Genomic DNA, 26,653 nt, shown 5'->3' on the forward strand with positions numbered 1-26,653 from the left:
TCGGGGGAGGGGGTTAATGGAGGCGGGGCTATGAGTTCTGGGGAGACGGTGGGGGCGGGGTTCCGGGTGAGTTCGGGGAGGGGGTCATAGTGGGCGGGGCTATGGGTGAGTTAGGGGAGGGGGCAGTGGGGGTTGATGGGGGCGGGGCTATGGGTGAGTTAGGGGAGGGGTGAGTTTTTGGGGGGGTGATGAGGGGGAGGGGACGAGGGGAGGGGGGAGAGAGCCGACATGGCGACGTCCACGTTTGAAGGCGTTCGCCTGGGCTCGCTGTGCGCCGAGACGAATGGCGGGGAGGCGACTCGCACGGGCGATCAGCCGCTCACCCTCGAGGTGAAGACGGGCCAGGACTGCGCAGACATCTCCCTAAGCGGCGGTGAGCTGTGGCGTGAAGGGTGCCGCGAGAGAGTGCGTGAGGCGGCGGGGTTGGTGGTGAGCGCTTGATAAGAACAAGGGGACATCGTCATCATCGCGGTGGTGATGATGATGATGGAGACTTGACGACCTTTGGGATGTGGGGGACAAACACGGCCGTGAGGGGACGGGTTTGATACCCTCGCCCGGGTGGTGGTGGTGTCCATGCGTGTCTTTGTGCCTCGTGTCTCAATCGACGTACACACACAACATCTGCGCCTGTCCCTTTCATCACTTTGCCAGCGACTTATTTGTGTGTCTCCCTCACCCCATCATCATCAGCCGCTTCGCTCAGAAGTGTGGCCTCGAGATGTGCGTGCACCTAGCCTGGCACGAGGCGCCACCGCCGCTCTCGTGGCGAATGGCGTCTCTGTGTTTGGTGTGTGTGGTGTGGACAAGGCTGTTAGAGCATCGTGTGATGAGATCGATTCCCACCGATATCTACACGGATTCCATCTCTCTCGGCCTGCCCACTAAGTGCGACGAAGCTCTTACGCGGGGAGACAAAGGCGGCCGGGCTGGGGTGCCAAGCCACGTCGCTCCAACGTTGCATCGTTCACTGCCTTCAATTCGTTGACGCACCTATACGGGGTAGGCAACTTCGTGCATGTGTGTGTGGTTAGCGCATGGCTGTTAATGGTTTAAGCGTGCTACGGTTGTTTTATTACGTTTGCGACATTAGCCCGGAGCCCCCCCCACCCATATCGCGTGACATTATTCTTAGATTGGCAGGGGACACGTTGGGTGTACGTCCGCTGTGCTGATGGAGTGGAGGAGAAATGGGGCCTCTGTGCGCGTGTGTAGGGGCCGCATCGCCCGCAGTGAGCAAGGCCTTCGTAGATAACCGCGGCTGATTAAGACGCCGTGTGCACATCGGCACACTGCTGGGGAGACAAAGGCGGTCAGGATTGGTGTGACAAAGCCTTAACAGGCTGTCGGCCTATGAAGGCCGGCACGGTACACGAGGGGGTGGGTGGACAGCACCACGCCCGGCCGCCTTCGTCTCCCCAGTGGCGATGTTTACTACACACCGCACCGGGTACTCATTGGAGGCCGAGTCGACCTAGGGGAGGCCCAGGAACCGGTTCAGATAATCCTCTCCGGTGTTAGTGGCCGCGAGCGGGAATTGCACCCGGGTTGCCGTAGCGCAGCGCGCAAACCACAACATTACCGCTCCCCACACACACCACGTGCTGTTGTACGCGTCCTGGTTTACACGTGCTGTTGTTCATGTCTTGTTGTTCACGTGCTGTTCATGTCTTGTTGTTCACGTGCTGGTTTACACGTCTTGTTGTTCATGTCTTGTTGTTCGCGTGTGTTCATGTCTTGTTGTTCACGTGCGTGTGTTCATGTCTTGTTGTACACGTGCTGGTTTACACGTCTTGTTGTTCACGTCTTGTTGTTCACGTGCTGGTTTACACGTCTTGTTGTTCACGTGCTGGTTTACACGTCTTGTTGTTCACGTGCGTGTGTTCAGGTCTTGTTGTTCACGTGCTGTTGGTGGCGCTGTGGTGAGCGCACAGGTGCCCTGCAGGGTTCGATTCCGGGCCTCGGCGTAAAAATATTGTGATTCATAATAAATGTGTTTTTTTTTATGGGGGGGTCGTTAACGACACGCGACTGGGTGGGAAACACACACGGTCGCGAAAGCTTACGTGTTAAACCACATTATTATTCCTATATGTATGTTGAACTTACTCTTTAGTTCTTTCGGTAAAGTCACGTAGGTATAAAATTTAAATAGTAAAAAATAAATTATTTTATTTTATACCTACGTGACTTTACCGAAAGAACTAAAGAGTATCGAACATTGCAGTCACGAAAACTTAAGATCTTAACTATGTTGAACTTCTTTTGCAACGTACGTAGACAGCCATGCTAATCGGACGTAATTAATAATAACATTATTATTGGGTCTAACCGCCTTTGTTCCAGTATGCCGATGTGCACGTCTTCACATGTATGTGCTGTGAAGAAGGGCCGTTGTCCGAAATGCCGCCGATTATATATATGTTTTACTCTTTAGGCCACAGTGTACTGTATGCTGGACGAATGCCTTGGGTTCAATTTTGTTAATTGTGCTTCTGCGCCACTGCCAACGAAGCAGCAGCAGCAGCGTACATGTCAACCCATATGGGTTACCCCGTGTTCTTGTGTAGGGAAATTGAGTTTTCAGGTCCATACGGCGTACAGCCATTTCAATACGGGCAACAGAATGTTTGTCGATGTGTCCCTTGTGATGTGACTTTGTAGGATGAACGTTGAGATTTAAAAGGGGCACGGGATGACCAATAAGGTCTGAATTGGTCTGTAATAAGGTAGGGCACTGATGGGGGTTGACAGGTGTGCAGCAGCAGTATCACCAAATAAACTGTTTATTTTTTATTTAAAGCTTTCGTGACTGCAGGGGTTCATATTCTTGGTTCTTTCGGTAAAGTCACGTAGAAGGGAAATAATAAAATATAAAACAATAAAATTCTCATGACGTTTCGACTGCAACACAAGCAATCACAGTGGATTTCACACCTGATGGTGATTGCTTGTGTTGCAGTCGAAACGTCGTGATAATTTTATTGTTTTATATTTTTATTATTTTGTTATTTCCATTCTACGTGACTTTACCAAAAGAACCAAGAATATGAAACTGTCTCTTATTACGACTACCTCGATACTCAATGTCTAGACTTGAAATGGAATTAGAGCCACAGTGGAGAAAAGGCCACCCTTAGGGTGGTCGTCTGCTCATGTGCATGCGAATGATATGCATTGTTACATCACCTGGACCGAGGGGATGTCATTAGCGTAGGGAGGAGATACCCTACGCCCAGCAGTGGATAGATCATGGCTGACAATTAATGACCCTTATCAAGCACTGCTTGGTGCCGTGTGCATGGGTGCGATTGCTGGGAGAGACAAAGGCGGCCGGGGACGGTGTTTCAACACTTTGGAAAGTGCTGTTGGCGAACACCCATGAAGGCCACCAATGGCTGGTGTGGAGTGCGAACATGCCTGGGCCGCCTTTGTCTCCCCAGTTTTGATGATGTTTTGCACGCACCACACCAGGTACTCGTTTCAAGTCGACTCGACCTAGGGTGGGGAGGCCCCAGGACCGGTTCAGATATTTGCTACTGGTGTTGGCGATTAGCGAGGAATTGAACTCTGGTAAGCGGGGTTTGCAGTGCGGTGTGGCGACCACTGCGCACGAGCCCCTTTGTCTTTTCTAGCGAAGGGCGACGGGGCTTGCACCGCGGTTAGCGCGCTCATCCAGCAGTGGATTGACGCACGTGCGCTAGGGGAGCAGCAACAACAAAGCCGGTCGTTGAGAGCTGCCGGTTGCTGTTGCTTGAACTTTATCCGCCGGATCTCTCGTGAAGCTGGAAACCCCAGTCCACAGACGGCCACGCCACGTAAGCGTCGTACCGGCGGGAAGACAATGGACCGCGAGAAAGCATCGCCCCAAAACTAGTTTTTGCGACGCTTCACCTGCCCACTGGACCCATTCACGCACCGCACCCTCCGGGCTAATTCCACTGACGTTGAAAAACGAAAACAAAAAATATTTGGGGCGTGTCCGCCGAGGGAGACTGAGCAATAACACCGACTCGTAATCGGGTGCTAGGCGGCGAGGGTGACCGCCGTGGAGATGGAGTGCCGAAATCAGATCGTGTGTAGGGGCTGAGACGGAGTTGTTTCACCACAGGGCCACAATGCAGTAGGCCTTAATCCATGAGTAGATAACCACGACTGATCATTGCTACCTGGTGTGCAGTTAAGAAGTGTGCACACATCGGCATACTGATGGGGGAGACAAAGGCGGTTAGGATTGATGTGAGCCACACCACACACACCCACGGTCTTAACAGGTGCTCGCGAACTGTACGCGTGTTTAAATTGAGTTTCATTTATTAGTAGGGTAACGAAAACAAAAATGTGGGGGCACGGCCAACTAAGAGAGATGGAGAAATAACCACCGACTTGTACGCAGGTGATAGGTGGACAATTACATCGCAGGATCGCGAGAGGGTGGCGGTGGCTTGTAGAGGCCTCCATCCAGCAGTAGAGCTTGACCATGGCAGATGATGAAGATGATGATAACATAAAAATATCTGATTTACTGACGTTTCAGGCGATGGCCCTTTTATTCAGGAGTAGAAAGAATGCAGAATGTCGGTCAGTCTCTCTTTGCTCAAAATGGTCATCCTCATTCACGGTCACATCAGGCCGACCGTTGTCCAGTCGGGTTGTGGTGATACGGCAATAATTGTGATAAATCAAACACTCTAATTCACTACTATGAGCCAAGAATGTCTGTGTCCTGCGTGTGACGTCACTCCACGTCGGCCAGCCCCCCTCATTAATATTCATGAACAGGTGACGTCCTCCACATGGACCCTCCCCCTTCATTAATAATCATGAGCGGATGATATAACTCCACTCGTAGCACCCTCCCTCAATAATCATGAGCAGGTGACGTCACTCCACATCGAACAGCCCCCCACATTAATAATCATGAACAGGTGACGTCTTCCAAATGGACACCCCCCCAGCCATTAATATTAATTAGCGGGTGACGTCACTCCACATGGGGGGGGGCGAGGCGCCTCCTCCCCCCTCCTCGGCATCAACTTACAACCCTCACAACAAAGGCCACGTCACGCGATCTCCGTAACGCTGTTGAGACATCAAAGTAAAAAGGACGTCGTGATGAACAAGGGATTATAACCTTAAAATGAAATTGGTCTGTCACTGCGCCCTTACAAATTGCACACGAATTGATGCAATGAATATCACGTGGCGGTCTGCTTTTCGCCTGCAAGTTTCAGATTTACTGCAATACACCCGTCCTTGGACAGGCAAAAATCGAGTACAGTAAAACCTTTGATTGCGAGCATAATTCGTTCCGGAAACGTGTTTGTAATCCAAAGCACTCGTATCTCAGTTGTGATCACGTGACGCTCGGCAGACAAAGCATATACACGTACTACTCGTATTGCAAGACCTCGCTCGTTTATCAAATTAATATTTATTTAAAAAATTTGCTCGTCTTGCAAAACACTCGCAGACCAAGTTACTCGCAATCCAAGGTTTTACTGTATATAATGTTTGTCGTAATCGTATCCTTCGTTTTTGAAAAATACCATTGCATCGTGACTATCGTTGCGATTTTTTTCCCCATGTTTTATTTTCTAACAATATATATGAAATAACAATGGAACTATTTAAGTCTCTTAAGTCAATCGCTGTTTACCCATAAAGTTTAGTATTTTGCTGAAAATAATTCCCGGGCGATTGACATTACGGCGGTTATACGGCTTCGTAACGTTTGTAGTTAATTTAATTGTATGCCTATTTCTCGCAGCGTGTGCATTATTGAAAGCATTCTAGGTTGTGTACAGTTATGATGGATAGTTGTAGGTTCACGGCAGGATTTGTGTTGGAGTGAACCGCAGCCGGAGAAACTTTTTGCTTCATCGTTATTCACACTGGAAGTGGAGCAAAGCGCACACAGATACAATGCGATCAAATTGCGAAATGCAGTTGCAAAGTTCCGGGAAACGTCATATTGCATTAATAGCAATATCGCGAAATAGACCAAAGGCTTCGTGACGTATCGTGAACAATTATCGCGAGGCAAATGCACGTGTGCACAGCGCTGATGTACAGCAGTCTCTTTGTCAATCTACTGGTGGATGAATGACCTCCCCAACTACGCCATCTATCCACTCGCCACACACGAGCCGATTTCACCACTCCATCTCCGCGGCGGACGTACTCTCGTGCCTTACTGGACATCTGTGAAAAAAAGAGCTTGATAGCTCATCGGATTTGTCGCGGATAAATAAAGATTCTGATTTACAGCTACAGAACGAACGTTACGACCTTGATGAACAGGCGTCGCGTGAAATGCTTCATCGGTGCCGCTGGCAGCGCAAGGCGACACGAAGGCTCTTGCCGTGTGGGCCAGGCCGATGCCCCGAGGCCGACAACAGGACCTTGTGCCCTCCCAGCCCGTGATTGTGGTTGCGTTACGACTCTGTTGGCAAATGAATTGCATATATAGGCCATAAAGCAACCCCCTCCTCTTTCCCCCACCTCCCCTACCTGGGTCTTAATAGCTCTTGTAAAAACAGATTCGTGTGAAAGATCAGGTGGCAAGATGTTAACTTGCTCGCCTGCTATACGGGAGGTCGTGGGTTAGATCCCAACCCTGACGCCTGCTGTATATTTGGAGTTTGCATGTTCTCCCCGTGGTCCCGTGGATTGTTCTCTGGGTCCTCCGGCTTTTTCCTCCATTTGGAAACGTGCGTTTAGAGTATTTGGCTGTTCTAAATGACCACGTGTTAAGTCGCTTCGTTGAGCTATCGTTTGCGATAGCCAGGTCACTTCTGAATAATAGCTCAGGTGGGCCTTAACTTGATAAAATAAAAAATAATTGTTTAGTAGTTTATAGATTTCGATTTAAAGCTTTCGTGACTGCAGGGATTCATCTTCTTGGTTCTTTCGGTAAAGTCATGTAGAATGGAAATGATAAAATAATAAAAATAAAACATAAAATAATTCTCACGACGTTTCGGCCACAACGCAAGCAGCCGTCAGGTGAAGAACAGGTCTGTCATTCAGACTCTGTCTTCTCGGCAGACCTGTTCTTCACCTGAGGACGGCTGCTTGTGTTGTGGCCGAAACGTCGTGAAAATTGTATTTTATTATGTTTTATTTTTATTATTTTATTATTTCCATTCTACGTGACTTTACCGAAAGAACCAGTGAAGATAGTTTATAGATGGTAAGAGGAGGAGGGGGGAGGCTCGTTGACGGCGTGGGCTGGTGCTTTATCACGGCCGCGTCCAAATTGCTGACATCTGGACGGTGTGCGCGGTGGTGAAGTTCAGAGCGCGGTGCGCGATGTGGTCTGGCAGCTCGTTGGGGGGAGTTTGCCGACGAGATTGCGAAGTTCTCTTATCGCGAGCGGGCCTTTTCGTGGTTGCGCCACCGGTACGGCTCTCCGATGCCGCCGTTGGGGTTTATTTTTTTTACCGGGTGCCGTTCGGCGCAGTGTTCCGACGTTTCGCTCGGCGTGCTTGAAGAAGGCTATCCGAGCGAAAAAATGGAGCGAAACGTCGGGCAACAGCGATGATGCGGTTCCTGGAGAAACCCCCACCACTCCCCGCCCCCCCCTCCGGATGTGTGGAGCCAAGCGTTGGCCATCGTGCCCGGCAACGCGCGACACAACTGCAAAAAGCGCTCGTCCCGTACATCTAATTTGCGCTTGTAATTTAATTAGCTAAACATGCGTAATTGTCGTCCAAAGTCACGCAATGCACGCTTTAATTGGTAATTTGGTGGCTTGCGCGCTGCACGTGGCTGCCTTTGTAATCCAGCGCTGTGGAGGCAGCAAGCGAGGGTTTGGGTCAATCCACCGTGCAGATGTCGCATAACTTCCTTCCCGTGGCCATCGACGAAGAAGCGCCCGGGTACCCTGGCTTGCCTGGAGGATGCGCTTAACAGCAAAGTATAGGACAATCTCCATCTGTCCCTTCTGGGTGGGATAGGCTGTTACCTCTCCCCATTTCCACGCGAGGGTGGGCTTGTTTTTCCTGGCTGCTCCGGTTTCCTCCCGCATGCATCGCTCATGAATTGACTGAAAAACATCCTAACACATATATATGGAGGACTGCGGGAGCTTGGGCAATTTGTTGTTGGCCCTGGCTCTCGCCGCCTGATTGCTGTTGCCCTTCCAGCTCGTGTGTGTGGTTCCTACTCGGCGATTGTGAGAGATACGCAATTTGCACGAACTACGATGATGCTACGTTGATAAATATTGTTTTGTTTTTTTAAACTAACGCAATATTATATAATTACATCTTGCTCGGGTGAATGTTTTTACCCACCTCTGGCGAGAAATATTAACCGATAGCACAAGGGAGATATTCTCTTGTCCCCAGAGGGAGGGGGGGTCTCTTTCTGTAGGTCAGGGGCTCAGCAACAAGAAGAAGAATTCGGTAAAAGAAAAAATTCTATTTCAAGAGATTCGCATTGCACGTGGTGAAAATGAGACGGTGGTCGTTAATAAATGACGTCACGAAACATTCCTTAAATATCCGCACGCGGCTCCGTCGTCGCTTGTTACCATCTCAATGCTGCCCCCTACTGTTGGCATAAAGGAACCTTTGTGTGCGTGTGGGTAATCGTGATCTAATAGCCACTCTTTATGCTTCCAAGTGAACCAGGCGTGGTGTGTGGCGCATTACCGTATTCTCGGGATCACAAGACGCTCCGGTGAGTAAGATGCGCGGCGCAAAACGTGTGCGCTGCAGGTGTCGACCGAGTTGCACGAATCTCGCCTCATCCACTCGCGCATGGCTACCGTATTGTAAGATGCACCCCGCCCCCCCACCTCCTCCCAATAAGTGGGGTAGGGGGGAGCGGGGGGCGAGTGTGCGTCTTATAATCCAGAGATTACAGTAACACTTTAAGCTGCTTGATCGGCTCGCTCTACGCTTTCCCATCCCGTGGGGTGGTGATGGTGGTGGTGTGGCCCAGAGGGAAGCGCGTTCGCCACTCGCTGTTGCAGAGGTTCCACGGTTCGAATCCAGCGGCCGCCCTGGTTATTACTGCGGCGTGTCATCACCATGACAATACTACCGCGTGCCCGTCTGCTTCACTCACGGTGGTCGTTAAAGATCCTCTGACGCCGTTCGCAAAATAGAGTAGGCCATCGTGCGCTGGCATTATTGTCCACATTTGAATAATTACCCACAAATGGCTCAATTGGGATCACGCACTTAGTGGCAGTCGTCCCCTACTGCGAACACTTGGCAGCAATCCTGAAAAAATTTAACGAGGCTCGTTTTGGCTTTGTATCGATGCATGTTCAACTTGTTTCGCACCGTACGTCGCCAACCGTGCTAATCCGAGGTGTGCGGGAAGGACAACAAAGCTTTTGTGGATAAACAGCATAATAATAGTAAGTGAACAACCCATCGCATCCCCCACCCCCTGTTTCTACCCTGGGTCACGCATCCGTGAATTCGTCATCTGTGCCAGGCGGTCAAAAAAAAACGTCTCAACGCACAACTGCGTAATCCGAGCGCGTATCTTCCCTGGAGCTTTCGCCACGCTCTACCGCGGGCACAGCCTGCCGTTGATCTCTTGAGTACGCCCGGAGTAGTGCCCGGGGCATCTTGGGTTGACGAGCGGACACGAAAAAACCCGCACGTGGCGATTTAAATCGGGACGAGTGCAGGGTTCGGCCAAAATAAATGCGCACGCTTGCAATTCTCTTATTACGCGGGTTTTATTCGCTCAGGCGGCAAGATTGCGTCTGTTAGATGTTTTTCTGCCGGGCTCGTAATGGAACTATAATGGCGAAGCGGACGCGCGCGACGATCGGTGAGAGGTCTCGGCTCAGCGTTTGGCTTAAACGTTGTAGCTGAGCGGGCTTGAGCTGATGACACAAATCAGCCTCTCTTTTATTTCCTCTCCACCTCACCCTTCAGCACGCCCCTCTTACCTACTGCCGCAGCAATTCCACCCTGGCCACCGATGCCCTCCCAACATCCATTGCTGTTTGGTCGCTTGACGGTGTGAATATAATATCTTCTCGCCAGTGTGAGTCTGTCTTCTTGGTTCTTTCGCTAAAGTCACGTAGAAGGGAAATAATACAATTAAAATAAAACATAATGTGAGTCTGATGTGATTGCTCACGAGCGGTATATGTGATGTAACCGCTTCAGTGTAAATTTAATGACGTCACTCCTGTAAGTATGTACGGTGAACTTTGTTCGTGCGAATCGGAGGTGTGGAGGGAGAGCACTGGTCTGAGCGTAACCCTGATGTCATCTCAAGAGCGTAAACCTGATGTGATCGCTTCTGAGCGTAAACCTCCTGATGTCTTGTCGGTGTAAACAACACTCCTGCCGTATGGCTTGTGGCGCGTGCATGTCGCCCAGCGAGGCCTCCATGGGCTCCCGTGCCTCCACGCCGTGCTCTTCGACCCCGCGCGAGCGTTTCCCCAAGCGAACGCGAATGAGGCGATCGACTGTCGCATTGATTTCCCCGCCGCCGTGACCGCACGAGGCCCGCTCACCCGGCGGTGCGGTGGCGGTCGTGGTGGGGAGGGTGAGGGGGGTGGAGAGGGATGGGAGGGGGGGGCGGCCTCCGTGTTTTTCTCTCTGCGCCGTGATCGCACGCGCGGCTGCACAGCGCGCTGGCACCCGTTCAGCTCGGCGTAAATATGGAAATAATCGCCGCTCGCGGTCCTTGGGGGCGAGAGGACACGCTCCGTCTCTCCGCGTTCACGGTGTCCCTCGTGGCGCGCGGCGATTACAAAGACCGCATTGTGGTGCCCGCCCGTGTTTGTAAATCGATGGGGCGGGGTGGCGGTTTTGGGGGTGGTTTTTGTTTTGCACGCGTCTCTGCGGTCCTCGCGCCCGCAACGTAATTGCCGCGCTTTCTCTGCGTTCCCGTTCGATTTGACGGCTGGAACGGATCGTTAGCGACGGGGGATGCGGAGTCGGGGGTGGGGGGGAACGCATCGACGCCCACGGGCATTTCGTTATTCGGTAGAAGGGCAGGTGTTTTTTTCCTTTTCGGAGAAGGATGTGGAAAGAGACGGATGCCCTCTGCCTTCCAAGACTTTCCCCGTGCCCGTCCATCGCGAGCTCCGTTCTCATCTCCGTGAATTGCGTAGCTGTTAAGTTTTTGCGCAGGGGCCCGTGGACTACAGGGGCCCCCAGGTGCTGGGCTATACAGATTGTGGGGTAGGGGGAGGTGGATGGAGGTGTGGGGGTGGGAGTGGGTGAGGGAGAATTGAAACACGGTGGATGATAGGTGGGGGGGGGGTTCGTTTCATACCTTGCGCTGGGGCCCATGCCAACTACGCCACGCCACTGCCACCACTGCATACTTGCGCCCCCCCCACCACACACAAAGACAAATATCCCCCCTATAGCCTTAACAGACTTGTGGCAAGTGCTGTTTTTTTGTTTGCGAGCACCACCTATGAAGGCAGGCACGGCACACGAGGGCGTGGGTGACCAGCACCACGCCCTGCCGCCTTTGTTTGGCGAGTGGCGATGTTGACACACCGCACCACGTACTCCTTTTGAGGCTGAGTCGACCTAGGAAGAGGCCCAGGACCGGGTCAGATTATCGTCACTGGTTTTGGCCGCGAGCGGGATTCGAACTCGGACTGCCAGGTTCATAGCACGCGCACACACCTCTCGCGCGTACACTCGTGCGCAATAAACAAATGACAACGGGTAATCATACGTATGACGTGACGACGGGCGCTCGTGACATTTGTTTGACAAACGAAACGTGCGGAGCGTTTGCTTATCGCTGCTGAATGTTCGACCAGTGGCGCGTTTTGTTTGCGTGCGCGCTTCTCCGACGGGAGAGAGAGCTTTCTGTGTGTGCGGCAGCCCCGCGTTGTCCCCGCTGCCTAATGCGAAGCGACGCTAATCGACGTCACGTGACACTGCGCGGAGAGGAGGGATCCGCGACGTTTCCCCCGCGGGCGGTTTTCACCGAGCGCTCGGAGCTGTAGGTGGATTTGTACCGACCTGGCAGCCGTGGTCAAGCCACTGCTGGATGAAAGTTTCCCCAATCTAAAACCAATCTTATTCTTTTTTACCAGATAAAGCCCACCAAGCTCTATAGCACCTGGCCACAAGTTATAGCTCAACGAAGTGGCTTGTCACGTGGCAATTTATAGCAGCCAAATACTCTAAAGGGAAAAACCAGGGGACCCGGAGCAAAAATGCACGTGACCGCAGGGAGAGAGACACGCAAACTCCAAATATACAGCAGGCATCAGGGTTGCGATCGATCCCATGACCTCCTATAGACCAGGCGACACCACCGTACCTCGGTTAATCTGCACGAACCTGTGACCGTATCACACAGAATGAGCCTTGATCTCATCGGATCCCAGAAGCTAAGCGGGGTTGAGCCGGGATAGTACCAGGATGGGTGACCACCACGCATGTCAAGTTGTAATGTTCATATGCACCCACGTCTGTGCTCCCGGCCTCCCACCAACCGGCATTGATCGACGTGGTGAGGTGTGGTCAGATCGACAAACACGAGCCGCACGGTGTGGGGAGGTACTCATGCAGCAGTGGATTGACCAATAACTCCCTGTAACATGGTTGTCAAAAGAACACCTCCTGTACCATTCCTCCGTGTTCAATGAATGATTGAAATGCCACGTTAAGTGTAGAACCCAGCAGTGTGATGGTGAGGGGGGTTTGTGTGCAGTCATTGGTGACTGGAAAGAGACCATTAACTCACTACTCTTGAGAATCTTCTTGGTTCTTTCGGTAAAGTCACGTTTCCATTCTACGTGACTTTACCGAAAGAACCAAGAAGATGAATCCCTGCAGTCACGAAAGCTTTAAATCGAAATTTACTCTTGAGAACTCTGTTTAATCAGTCAGTGGCTGAAACATGGATTCAAACCCCCGGGGGTCTCGGTGGTTCCAGCTCAACACTCTGACCTCTTAAGCCACACCTGGTCTTGACCAAATATTAGGATTAGTTTTATACTGGTAGGAGCCACCTGGTTCCACCAGCCCACAGGGGATTATTGTGTCCGTCCGTCGTGCATACAAAAATGGGAGGGGTGGGGCTGGGTGGAGAGGGGAGGGTGGGGAGGGGCTGGGTGGGAAGGGTGGGGCTGGGTGGGGTGTGGCTGTCCACCCCGTGGTGCCCTTATAAAACTCAACGTTTAACCTACTCACGCCGGCTTGTGCCCGCCCTCACAGTCGGCCATATTTGCGGAATACACCACGCCGCCGTTGACCCTGGCTATTGACCGAGCAACCCAACGATCCTACCAGCTCCCTCCGCAGGAATGTATTTTGGGGTCGATTTGCGGAAGTAATATGGGGCTGTTCACCCTCCTCCACCTGACACAGCCGTTTATTAAAGCTGTCACATGAACAAACGTGGCTAGTTGAACGTGTTTTTTAAAAAGTGTTTTCCGTACAGATATTTAGTTTTTTTTTTTGCGGGACCGATGAGTCCCGTTGCCCGTCATTGAATGAAGTCCATTACGCGTTCCTCGTTGCCGCCTCCTGCCGCACGCTGTGTGCCCTGAGTGCAGTCCTCTGAGAAAAATGCAGAAAAACGCTCATCATCTTGGGCAGGAGAGTAGGTCAGGGTTTCATTTGTAAGAATGTAGACTATAGATTTGTATCAATGCCGTAAAAAAAAAGTGTTAAACGCCTCTCGTTGAGTACGCTGCACTTAATTGAACAGTGAAGTGAATGTTAATATGGTGAATTGTTAAATAAACTGTTGATTTCGAGTGGCCTCAGGGAACAGATTTGTGCATGTTTTATTCATCCAACCAATACACAAGACTGCTGATGATGCTGCTCTACGACTGCTGATGATGCTGGCAATTTTGCTGCTATTACTTATTCTGCTGCTCATGATGCTTATTCTGCTCCCAACGATGCTAATTACGATGATTTGGAAGCTGCTGATCGTGGTTTTGATGATGCTAAATACTGCTGCTCATGTATAATTATGTGGATGCTGCTGATCGTGGTTATGCTGATGATACTGATGATCTTTACGATTCTGCTTGCTGACAATGCTCATAGTGCTGCTGCTGACAATGCAAATCGTCTTCATCCCCCGCGACACCCACGCTCTTTAGTCACTCCCTACTCTCGCCATTAAATAAAATACCGATTTGGCAAAAAAATATATATATCGCTGTGGTGGCTAATTGTCGCACCAGGCCCCACCGTATCAATGATGACACGGCGAACGTGCTTCTGCCACGCACGTGCGCGGTCCGTGTTCTGGAATCGGTGGAAAGACGTTATCTCCGTTGCCTGATATACAGGAGGTCGTGGGTTCGATCCCGACCCTGACGCCTGCTGTATGTTTGGAGTCTGCACGTTCTCCCTGCGGGCGTGTGGATTTTTCTCCCGGGTCCTCTGGTTTCTCTCTCCACATTTAGAATCAATGTGCGTGTAAAGTGTTTGGCTGCTTTACATTTCCACATGATAAGCCACTTAGGCTATCATTTGTAGCCATGTCGCTTCTGGAAAAGAGCTATACAGCTGAGTGGGCCTTACACGGTTAAACAAAATTGTTTAAAATCAGATTGTTTCTCGATTGTCGATTTATTTTTCCTTAATCGTGTTGGGAATCAATTATAATTTCCAAAAGTCATGCTATTCAAATCCAGTTGGGTTATATTTTTGATCTTCATCATGCTTGTTTTCCCAGAAAAGCCTCGCCGATTATCAAAACTTTTTTCAAAAAGAGGGTCCTTCAAAAAGTCTTCGCAGTAGGAGGCAACGATTGCAATGTGTTTTCCGATGAGTTGGTGGATCGACCGATTTGGCTTGCTCGGTCAAAACTGCACCGTGCCATCGTAAGGCGCCAGGAATCGGGGATTCAACGAAGACGCTCCAGGCACTTGGAGCGAAACGCCGGGCATCGTGCCAAAACAACGACGCGTGGTACAACCCGGGGAGAGCTGTACAGTGCAAAAGTAATGTTTCGTAAACTAAAGCTTTCGTGACTGCAGGAATTGATATTCTTTGGGTTCAAAGAAAATAACAAAAAACTACGACGTTTCGATCGTTCCTGATAATGCTTGTGTTGCGATCGAAACGTCGTAGTTTTTTGTTATTTTCATTGAACCTATCTACGTGACTTTACCGAGAGACCCAAAGAATATGTTTCGTACCCTGGTAAACACTGGTGTTTGGTCGACAGCGGCGGTGTCCACAGGAAGATTCTTGCTCGTGTTAGGAATAATAATCCTGCCAACGCCAGCAACGTTGACCGCACGTGCAGTGCCGTCGTACCGCACACCTGTCTGACGCTCGCCCTTTTCTCTCTCTTACCCCACCCCCCGCCCCATGCTCGCGTCTCCCCAGCGAACGGCGTGTGCATGTTCAAATGCTCGGTGAGCAGAGACACGGAGTGCTGCCGCGTCGGGAAGCAGTCCTTCCTCATCACGCTCGGCGTGAACAGCGTCCTCTTCTGCTTCCCCACGCCCAACGGTGAGCAGGCGGGCGAGGGAGTGAATGGGTGGGCGGGCAGGTGAGAGGGTGAGCGAGTGGGTGGGCAGGTGAGAGGGTGAGCGAGTGAGCGGGTGGGTGGGCGGGTGAGAGTGTGAGAGGGTGAGCGAGTGAGCGGGGTGGGTGGGTGGTCGAGCAGGCAGGCGGACGGCAGAGTGGGTAAGTGAACGGGTGAGAGGGTGAATGACGATGGGTGGGTGGGCGAGAGAGTGTGGGTGGGTGGGTGGGCGAGAGAGTGTGGGTGGGCGAGCGGGCGAGAGTGTGGGTGGGCGAGCAGGAGGGTGGGCGAGCAGGCGGGCGAGTGGGCGAGCAAGCGGGTCCCGCTAACAATTCCCAAACCTGTCCCTCGATAACCACAGACCTCGCTGTCGCGGCAACTGCTGCTCCATCCGCTGGGTTGTGTCTGTATCGGACGATGGGACAGGCAGCACTTGCCACACACTGCATCTACAATATGCACACGCGCACGGTGGTGACTCAACCATGCACTATCCAGGCTCGGGCCTGCTTAGCGTTCCGTATTGGGCAGCCTTCCGATTGCGAGCCACCATGCTTCAACCGCTGCTTCCAACTCCGTTTGCCACATGGCACCGATGATCCCCTAATGATGGTGAGACCGGTCCTGTGCTCTCCTCCTCCGCTGTCTCTCCCGTGTGACAGAGCTATGCTCCTTCCACAACATCCTCAAGAACTGCCGCGGCCACAACCTGGAGCACTCGGTGTTCAGCGAGCGCACCGAGGAATCGTCAGCGGTGCAGTACTTTCAGGTGTGCGTCACGCGCGTCGCGCCCCTACGGAGCGACGCTCGCTCTGTCCCCAGCAACGCCTCCCGTTACGAAACGTCGCCGATTATCTTGTTTTTCTATTAAGGTCACGGTGTTATTTGGCGAACGTGTAAAGTTTTTTTTTTTCATTTGTGTTCGTGCAGCAGCACCACACAATTCTGATTTAAAGCTGATGACACAAATCAGCCTCTCTTTTATTTCACCTCACCCTTCAGCACGCCCCCCTACCTACTGCCGCAGCAATTCCACCCTGGCCACCGATGCCCTCCCAACATCCATTGCTGTTTGGTCGCTTGACGGTGTGAATATAATATCTTCTCGCCAGTGTGAGTCTGTCTTCTTGGTTCTTTCGGTAAAGTCGCGTAGAAGGGAAATAATAAAAATAAAACAGCGTCTTCCCGACAGACCTGTTCTTCACCTGAGGACGGCTGTTTGCGTTGTGGCCGAAACGTCGTGAGAATTATTTTATTATGCTTTATTTTTATTATTTCCCTTCTACGTGACTTTACCGAAAGAACCAAGAAGATGACCACACAATTCGTTTATGTTTTAGTAGTTCTGAGGATTATGCGGCGGCGAGGTATAAACGGCCGCTCTTGTCCTCCTCATCCTGCGCGCGTGTGTGCAGTTCTATGGCTACCTGTCGCAGCAGCAGAACATGATGCAGGACTACGTGCGCACGGGCACCTACCAGCGCGCCATCCTGCACAACCACCTCGACTTCAAGGACAAGGCGAGGCCCAAATCCGTACATCCGCAAATCCGTAGCTCTGTATATCCACACAGCCGCAGATCCGTACCTCTGTACATTCAGACTCTTTCACCAATGACACGCTCTGTTGTGACAGAAGGATAATAAAAGGGTGGGGGTGGTGTTGTAATCGTTGGAACTCTTGCGCGATGCAGTTGCGCGTTACTCGTGATTAAACGACGAATCCGTTATTCGATTGTGAGTAAAATTATGGGCTCCTCCTTGCTCCTTTCCATTCCTCTCTGCTCTGCCTACGTCTCCCATCTCCACCCCATTCCTCCCTGCATCTCTCCCTGCTCCTCCCTGCATCTCCCCACTCCACCCCGTGCCCCCCCCTTGTTCCTCGTTCCCCCCCCCGCACCCCCCACACTCCTCCCCGTGACCCCCCCGCTCCTCCCCGTGCCCATCGCAGGTGGTGCTGGACGTGGGCTGTGGCTCGGGAATCCTGTCGTTCTTCGCCGTGCAGGCCGGCGCCCGCAAGGTCTACGCGGTGGAGGCGAGCACGATGGCGCAGCACGCCGAGGTGAGCGGCGAGTGAGGCCCACGCGCAGCTCGCTGAATGAAGACGCGGAACTTTCTCGTTCCCCCCTGCGACGGTGGTGGTGGCGTTGAGATGATGGCGGCGGCGGTGGTGGTGGTGGTGGTGGTGATGATGACATTGTAGGTGGTGATGGTTGTGATGATGGTGGCAGTGGTGATGATGGAGGTGGTGATAACTGTGTAGGTGGTGATGGTTGTGATGATGGCTGTGGTGGTGATGATGGAGGTGGTGATGATAATAGTGTAGGTGGTGATGGTTGTGGTGATGGCGGCAGTGGTGATGATGGTGTTCGTGGTTTGTGACGAGTTGTGACTTGGGGTTGGTGACGCGGTCCAGCGTTAGCCAGGGCAGGATTGTAGCAAGGGCAGCCGCTAGATTCAAGCCAGCGGCAGCCCTGGTTAATACTGCGGGTGAAATGACCATAACATAGATCGCTTGACATAATTCGCGATGGTAGGCCATCGTGGGTCAGCATCAGGGTTAAAATTTTAAAATGACGCCGCATATTACTCAATTGTGATTACACAGCAGCAGTCATCGCCCCCGACTGGGTGTACTAATGACATGTGTGGGTGCCGTGTCACCTTGCAGCTATCCCTGACACACAGGGCCAGCTGCCACTGGGGGAGGGGGGGGCCTTTAAAAATGTGTTTGGGTTGAGATGTGAGATGTTAAAGCGCTGTGAGATGCCCCGGCCTACCGAGGGGGGGCAGCTCTTATCAAAAACAAAAATGGTGATCGTTGATAATTGGTTTTTTACCCTTCTATCTGGCAACAAAACTGACACCTTTTTTTACAAGGATTCATGTTTGCATAGACCACAATACCTGCAGCCATAATGCAAACAAATAACATAACTCTGATGATGTATGCACTGTCCTTGAAGTTGATTGGTCCACACCCGAGGCAGCTTTCCTTAGAGCCTAGTCTCACATGGGTTGGACCAGATTACGCCAAAAGGCGCACAACTCAAAGACAATGCACCATTAGAGTATGAGAGCTCGGGGTGAAGCATTTACACCATTGGAACCTCATTTGGTGATCGTTGTCGCTCCGGCCGTCGTGCCCGCGATGCCGTGCCCCTCCCCACGCGCTCTCCGCAGCTGCTGGTGCGTAGCAACAACCTGCAGGAGCGCGTGGTGGTCATCCCGGGCAAGGTGGAGGAGGTGACCATCCCCGAGGAGGTGGACGTCATCGTCTCGGAGCCCATGGGCTACATGCTCTTCAACGAGCGCATGCTGGAGAGCTACCTGCACGCCAAGAAGTGGCTCAAGGCTGGAGGTGCGCGGTGGAACACCAACCCCCCCCCCCCCCCGGCGCTACTCGGGACCCCGTTCCAGAGTGGCGCAGGACCCGTTCCCGTTTTCCTGCAGTTTTGTAGTTTTTTGGCAAAATGTGCTGACGTCCACATGGCTAACGATTATTCATCATAATAATGATGACGACGATAGACTTGGCCTGGGCTGTTGACCATGGACCCCAGTCGGACCGAGTTAAAAACTCACTCGGTCCCGTCTCCACAGTGCAGCTTTTGAGGAAGCTGGTCTCCAGGTAACACATTTATCTCACTGGCGTTGTCTGTACGGGTGAGCTGATCTTGCCATGTGGGCATGTGTGATAGTATAGCGGTGAGTGAGCTACGAACCCGCAGCCATCATCAGTGACGATTATCTGAACCAGTCATGGGCCTCCCCTAGGTCGACTCAGCCTGTAATGAGTACCTGGTGCGGTGTGTAAACATCGCCGCTGGGGAGACAAAGGTGGTCGGGCGTGGTGCTGGCCACCCACCCCCTCTCGTACCAACAGTCTGCTAACAGCACTTGCCCCAACAGTCTGTTAAAGCTACACGGGGGATCTTTGTCTTTGCACAGGTAACCTATTCCCGACCCTGGGTGATGTCCACTTGGCCCCTTTCACGGACGAGCAGCTCTACATGGAGCAGTTCACCAAGGCCAACTTCTGGTGAGGACGACGAAGAAGCTCAACTGGAACACCGTCGTCGTCATTGACATCAACGTCGTCATTATTACGCCATCGTCATCACGCTCGTTTACCCACGCGGAGTCTCAGCCCGTTGTTTTTTTGGGTGTCCTGCTAAGTTTTTTCAGCAGGGGGGAGGGACGCCGATTGCTCCGTTCTTTTCACGAGTAGAGTTTTTATTTTTTTTAAACATCGGCATTTTCGTCATCCTCGTTGTTGCCCTTCTGAGATGGATAAAATCGTTTCCACCTGATCAGGCTGGACCACTTGATGTGAATGTGTCTGATGGTGGTGTCTGATCACGGTGTCAGGGATGGTGATAACTACGTCATTGGTAAAGTTGGAGTGTTGGCGATGATGATGGTGGCGATTGTCTGGTGTTGGAGTGTTGGTGATGATTGTTGTTGGTGGTGGCGGTGATTATTTTGTTGGTGGCGTTGGTTCGGAATGGCGCTGATTGGAATGGTTGGTGATCTGTGGACGTATCGTCGGTCGCGCCAGGTACCAGCAGTCCTTCCACGGTGTGGACTTGTCGAGCCTCAGGGCGGCGGCGGTGGAGGAGTACTTCCGTCAGCCGGTCGTGGTGAGTCCGCCAAACCGCTTGGCCGTCTTCCGCGAGTCGTGCGGTCGTGTGCGAAGGATGACGAGCGAGCCGGTGGGCAGCGCCTTGGTGGACAGAGTGATCGGAGCCGGCAGTGAGGGTAGCGCGCGGTTCCACGGTGGTGGGGCACCGCAAAAGTGTCATGCTTGTAATGCACGTGCCGTCAGTTGCACGACCAAAACAGTTGGTTCGTCAAATGAACCGCGACATTAACGGTGTAACGTAATTGCAAAGCGCCAACGTTTACTGATACTCGCAGTTAATTTTTACACATTTGAATTATTGCGATCGTCACTTTGTACACGTTTTTGTTGGTGAAACCACACAGTATCGGAACAAAAATTAAACGTCGGATGACAATCTCGACTGTGCGACATTTTACGAAAACGGACGGGGCAGTTGCCGTGGCTGGCAACATGGCGCGATGCGTCGTGCGGGGGTCTCCGTATCGTCGCGAGCCTCGTCCGCGGTTCGAGAGTTCGTCCATCGGCGGGGGGCGAGTCGGCGAGTCCCTCCTCTCACACGCGCGCACATACCGTGTGTTTCCGCAGGACACGTTTGACATCCGGATCTTGATGGCGAAGTCCATGAAGTACACGGTCAACTTCCTGGATGCCAAGGAGGAAGATCTGCACAGGTGTGAATATTCCTTGCAATCATCATCATCTTCAGCCGTGATCAATCCACTGCTGGATGGAAGACCTCTCCCGAAGCAAATGTCATCTCTCGCGGTCACGCGTAAATAACATCTAGCGTGTAAACATCGCCACTGAGGAGACAAAGGCGGCTGGGCCTGGTGGTCACCCATACCATCGTGTCCAGTGCCAGCCTTCATAGGTGCTACTCGCTAACAGCACTTGCCCCAAACAGTCTGTTAAGGCTACACGGGAGTGGGGGGGGGGGTCTTTGTCCTTATGTGGTAATATGTGTGTGTCTATACGCATGTTTGTTTCCGTGTACTTTGCGCGAGTGTTCACGTGTGATTGTACATGTTCATGTGCGTCCGCAGGTTGGAGATCCCATTCAAGTTCCACATGAACCAGTCTGGTCTCGTTCACGGCCTCGCCTTCTGGTTCGACGTCGCCTTCATCGGATCGATGTACGCACCCCCCTGCCCCCCCCCCGTTCCCACCAAGTCCTTTTTCACATGGCCAGCATTAGTAATAAAACTGTGTGCGTGTGTACACTGAGGTGGGAGCGGTGGTGTAGCGGTTAGCACGCTGTGCTACGATCCCGGCAGCCCGAGTTTAATTCCTGCTCATTGGCAACACCAGTGACATCATCTGAACTGGTCCTGGGCCTCCCCTAGGTTGCCTCAGCCTCAACAGGAGTACCTCGCGCAGTGTGTAAACATTGCTGGGCGTAGTGCTGGCCACCCCACCACCTCGTGTGCCTTTCTTGCCTTCAGAGGTGCTACTCGCTAACGGCATTTGCCCCAAGAGTCTGTTGAGGCTGTACGGGAGATCTTTGTACACTGACACGTTGTGGTGGTGTGGGTGCAGGGTGACGGTGTGGCTGTCCACCTCCCCCACGGAGCCGCTCACTCACTGGTACCAGGTTAGGTGCCTCCTACAGACGCCGCTCTTCGCCAAGGAGGGCGACACGCTCTCCGGAACCGTGGTGCTTTCCGCCAACAAGAGGTGCGGCCACACCACTGCACCACACCTCAGCCACATTGCACTCCCAACCACACCACATACACATCACGGCCACATCGCACTCTCAACCACACCACTGCACCACACCTCAGTTACATCGCACTCCCAACCACACCACTGCACCACACCTCAGCTACATCGCACTCCCAACCACACCACTGAACCACACCTCAGCCACATCGCACTCCCAACCACACCACATACACACCACGGCCACATCGCGCTCTCAACCGTGCATAACCACACTACAGTTTACCGCTCACAGCCGTTGCAATGCCCAAATAATTTGACCCGTGGGTTTATCTTCGGTTGCTCCGATTTCCCCTCTCGCATATAAACACTCGTCAAAGGAGTTGTGCCAAACACATCCAAATGTAGGGCCACAGAGCTTGGGCAATTGTTGGTAGCGCCTATTCTGGCTACCTTGCCCGCTTGTCTGTGCTTTTCCGCGCGCGTCTGGATCTAATGAACCTCTCAATTAGCACAGAACGCACTGCGCGTCGCCAAAATTGTGCGTTTATTCATATTCAGCGCGCCACATCGTCACCCCTTCCCCTCGTTCCTCCTCCTCCTCCTCGTCACCACAGGCAGAGCTACGACATCGAGATCGAAGCCACGATGGACCAGACGGGGTCCCGCTCACGTAACCTCCTCGACCTCAAGAACCCATTCTTCAGGTGTGTGGCCGTCCATCGCCCCGTGTTGCAACTACTTTGCTCAAGTATAGTTAGTTGGCACGTTTTGTTTACTATTGGGTTGTGGTAGTGAGTTAACGGCGCATTCATATTTATGCAATTTAATAAACAAAAAATAAACCTTCAAATCTAGAAAAAATAAACCTTTATTATGAAGAGCTTTGCAAGATGGGTGGAGGAGGGAATCTAAATCACCGCGTGGGGTTTTCCTGCTTGTGCTGTGTACGGCTGTCCGATGCATGTCCAGGTTGTATGCACGTACGTTGAACTTCTTTCGCACCCTACGTAGCCAGCCGTGCTAATCGGCGGTGCGTGTTGTCACGGGGGACGATGCCCGACGTTCCGCCTCCCCGCACTAGCTTAGGGCCTGTGCAATTTAATGACATTTGTAACTTGTAATTGATATCTAAATTACACGCACCGACAGCATCGGTGCGTGTAATTTAGATGTCAATTACAGTGTGGCCGATTGCCTCAAGGATACGTCCCTAATTGCAAGACAACTTTATAATAAAGATTTGTTCTAATTGTATCAACTTATCGTCACCCACCCCCCGTGTTACGGGTGGTTTCATTGTTGGGCGGGGGGGTCACCTGACTTCTCTGTTTGCAGGTACACGGGAGCGGCCCCCTCCCCTCCCCCGGGCTCCCAGTACACGTCGCCCTCCGAGAACCTGTGGAACTCAACGGGCACCTACGGGGTCGCACCCGGTAACGACCGCGTCTCAATCGCTCTCACTCACTCGCTCTCAATCACTCGGTCAATCACACACTCAGTCACACGCTCAGTCACACAATCACCCACCTAGTCACACAATCACCCACCTAGTCACGCACTCATTTGCACACTCGCGTGCTGCCTTGTCCACCCACCTGGCCGCTTGAACACTCACCCGCTCACTCGTTTAGCCTATACATCGTCGGTTTTTTTGCCCGTTTAACTTTACCACTTACTCGTTCACTAGCTCACCCGCCCACTACTTCACCCGTCCACTACTTCACCCGTCCACTAGCTCACCCGCCCACTAGCTCACTTGCCCACTCCTGCATCACTGACCCACCCGGCCACCTTCCCCAAACTCAGCCTTGACGGTCTTCTCCCGTCCGTGTGTGTCTTTCTGCCCACAGCCGGGGTGATGCCAGCTGCCTACGACCTCAGCTCAGTCATGGGGACCGGGGGGTTCGGCGTCTCCCACAACAACCTCATCCCCGTCGGTGAGTCACAGCGCTACGAGGACGGGGGGGGGGGGGCGGCACGAACCTCCTTCCCCGACAGCCTTTGGAGCAAGTAGCCCCCCTTTTCACATGCATTTCATTTCCGTTGCTTTTCATAAGGTCGTCGTCTGCGATTGTTTTTATCTTTGCGAGCACACGTGCACGGGCGTCGCATGGCGTGGCTGTGGCCACCCTTGATAGGCGCTCGCTAACAGCACTTGCCCCCTACAGTCTGCTATACAGGGGGGGGGGAATCTGTCTTTGTCTTTGCTCCCCAGCGAACGCGGGCATCGTGAACCACAGCCCCGCGCGGCAGGGCTCCATCATGAGCACGGGCTTCGTGCAGGGTGAGTGGCGCTCGCTCCGACCACTCGCACCCAACGTCAGTGCAGCCAACCTGGGCTCGGCAAACCCAAAGAGAGCGAGGCTTAACCCCCCCGTGTAAATGCGTTTACGCTCGCCAGCGGTCTTTGCTTTTCGTATGGCAGGAAGCAAAAGTGACAGGTTGGGAGATGTGTCGTGGTTGAAAATAAAGTTTGCAATCTTCCGTTTGTAGAAGGCGAACGTGTGTCTCCCACGCCGCGCTCGAACGCGGTCTAGCGAGCTTTGCCACGTCCGTAGCCGCCCACGAAATCCGTCCAGCGAGTGCCGATGCACAATTACGGAGACGCCGACGACGATCGCCACCGATAATTACATCCTCACGGATAAATATTGTCATGGCCTTGCGTTTTCGTGCCATCATGAGTCAAAACACAAGCGTGTACACGCGCACACACACACACACACGTGCGCGACTGTGCACCAGAAGCTGCGGAGCAAACACAACTATACGAGTGTGACACGTGGACACAAAGACCCCCGCCTCCTTGTGCCCAACCTTGTGAGCGCAATCTGAATCCGATTCCTTGCTGCCGCCGCTGCTGCCAAGCGCTGAAAGTGTTGCTCCTACTCGTGCTGCTGCTGCTGCTCCTGCTGCTGCTCCTACTCGTGCTGCTGCTGCTCCTACTCGTGCTGCTGCTGCTCCTACTCGTGCTGCTGCTGCTCCTACTCGTGCTGCTGCTGCTCCTACTCGTGCTGCTGCTCCTGCTGCTGCTGCTCCTACTCGTGCTGCTGCTCCTGCTGCTGCTGCTCCTACTCGTGCTGCTGCTCCTGCTGCTGCTGCTCCTACTCGTGCTGCTCCTGCTGCTGCTCCTACTCGTGCTGCTGCTCCTGCTGCTGCTGCTCCTGCTGCTGCTGCTCCTACTCGTGCTGCTCCTGCTGCTGCTCCTACTCGTGCTGCTGCTCCTGCTGCTGCTGCTCCTACTCGTGCTCCTGCTGCTCCTACTCGTGCTGCTGCTGCGTATTCTCGTGCCTGCCGGAGGAGGAAGAGGCGGCGGCGGCGCTCTGGGTTCTTGTCGTGGCAGGGCGTGACCGTTGTGCCGTGGTGTTTTGCGAGCGCAGGGGGGTCGAGCCTGCAGCCCAGCAGCTCCTACTACCCGGTGAACGTGCCCTTCTCCATGTCGGGCGCCGCCATCTCCATGGCGTCGCCCATGTCCATGGTCACGAGCTCCGTGGTGCACTACGGCAGCTGAGGCCCGCGCCAGGCCAGCGCCCGCCCGCCCTGCCGCCACAACCCCCTTGCCGCGTGGCGACCAACGTCCGACACCGCAACCACCCACGCCCCCCCCTCCTGCCCCCAAAACCAACGGACGTGCCGAGTCTCCCCCGCGCACTGCGGACTTCTCCAGGGTCCACGGGGAAGACCCCGTGGCACCACGAACTCTGAACTTTGGCGGCTGCTGATGTACGGGATGGGGGAAGTCTGACTGCTGCTGATGACGTGTGCAAGCAGGGTTTATTTTCTCATCGAATGTTTTCCGGGTAGCTACTAAGGCTGGAGGGTTACGCGTGACTGATTTACCAGACGATGGTGAAAGATGTGTACTGGATGTGGTATGCCGGGTGTGCGGAAATAATTGAAGCGGTTGACATTAAGCTCTGCCGTTGCGCGTGATGACGACGAGTCTGTTGAGTTATTGTTTTAGTTTTGTTCTTGCGCATCTCCCCCACAACTCCCCGCGTATTTTTTTTTTTATCTCCACCAAATGTGTCAACAGCTGAACGTTTCTGCCAGTCAACACGCTGGTGTTGGGTTTTGAAGGTCTCTGGTCGGGTCTCTGTCCGTCAGGTTCGCCACACTCGGTTAGAGCGAAGCTGTGTGCGTGCTCGCTCCAGGTGCAGTTTAATGCACCCCGCGTGCCCCAACGCGGCGCTTTGGTTCAGGAAGTTAACGGACGGAGACGTTTTGCCCCGACGAGTCGTGTTGGTCGCAACTCCACGCCCGGGGCTGTGTCTCTCTTCGTGGCTTTGCCGTTCACGCGGCCGGTGTAGACGATCCCTACGTATCGTTTTAAACTTTTTTGGTGCGTGCTAACGAACTTGTGAAATTCTTGGGGGTTGATGGGTGCCACCCCCCCCCCCCATCATGGAATTCTTTATGGAGGCCGTGGGTTAATGTAGCCCTGTTGCACGTTCTCTCGCCTAATGCTATTGGGCCAAAAATCCATACCGGGCGCATTTTGGAAGCTAAGGCTACTACACAATTTATCGTCGATTAGTACCGTTAATATTTTTTTCGTTCGATTATAAAGCGATGGAGGTTGCCGTCCTACTGGGCTACACTGGCTCGCGTCGACGGGAGTCTCGAGCGAGGGGAAGGAAATTAGTTATTCCTGCAGTATGGTTTTCTTTTTTTTACTTCATCGGAAGGAATTTGGTGGTCTGTTTTCAATAAAATCGTTGCGTACGATGGTTAGTCCCTTGGTCACGTGTGCTTCTCATTGTGCTGCCAGCTGCGGATGTGTAAATTAAGTCGTTGGTTTTTTCGAAAGAATGTCTAAAGGTACAGCCCCGCAATTTATTCCTCGCACCACTGCTGCTGGATAAGTCCTATCATGAGGGAGCTCTAGAGAGCCTTTGGC

General features: G+C 52.9%; 1 protein-coding gene across 2 annotated transcripts; it reads left to right on the forward strand.

Annotated features, from left to right (window-relative positions):
* Positions 1–199: 199 nt before the first annotated feature.
* CARM1 (coactivator associated arginine methyltransferase 1) lies at positions 200–26,487 on the forward strand. Of its 2 annotated transcripts, none has more exons than XM_078876833.1 (16): positions 200–373; positions 15,321–15,446; positions 16,125–16,231; positions 16,878–16,982; positions 17,413–17,523; positions 18,645–18,822; positions 19,413–19,503; positions 20,023–20,104; positions 20,674–20,759; positions 21,132–21,221; positions 21,625–21,762; positions 22,368–22,457; positions 23,089–23,186; positions 23,604–23,690; positions 23,969–24,037; positions 25,134–26,487. In XM_078876833.1, the coding sequence occupies exons 1-16, from the start codon at positions 229–231 to the stop codon at positions 25,262–25,264; spliced, it is 1,734 nt and encodes a 577-aa protein (XP_078732959.1). In that variant the 5' UTR covers positions 200–228; the 3' UTR covers positions 25,265–26,487. The 2 variants fall into 2 exon arrangements, with proteins under 2 accessions (XP_078732959.1, XP_078732960.1); XM_078876834.1 differs by lacking the exon at positions 200–373 and adding an exon at positions 3,373–3,573.
* Positions 26,488–26,653: the final 166 nt, after the last annotated feature.

The sequence above is a fragment of the Lampetra fluviatilis genome, chromosome 46 (assembly GCF_964198595.1).
Source record: "Lampetra fluviatilis chromosome 46, kcLamFluv1.1, whole genome shotgun sequence".
NCBI classification, from domain to species: Eukaryota; Metazoa; Chordata; class Hyperoartia; order Petromyzontiformes; family Petromyzontidae; genus Lampetra; species Lampetra fluviatilis.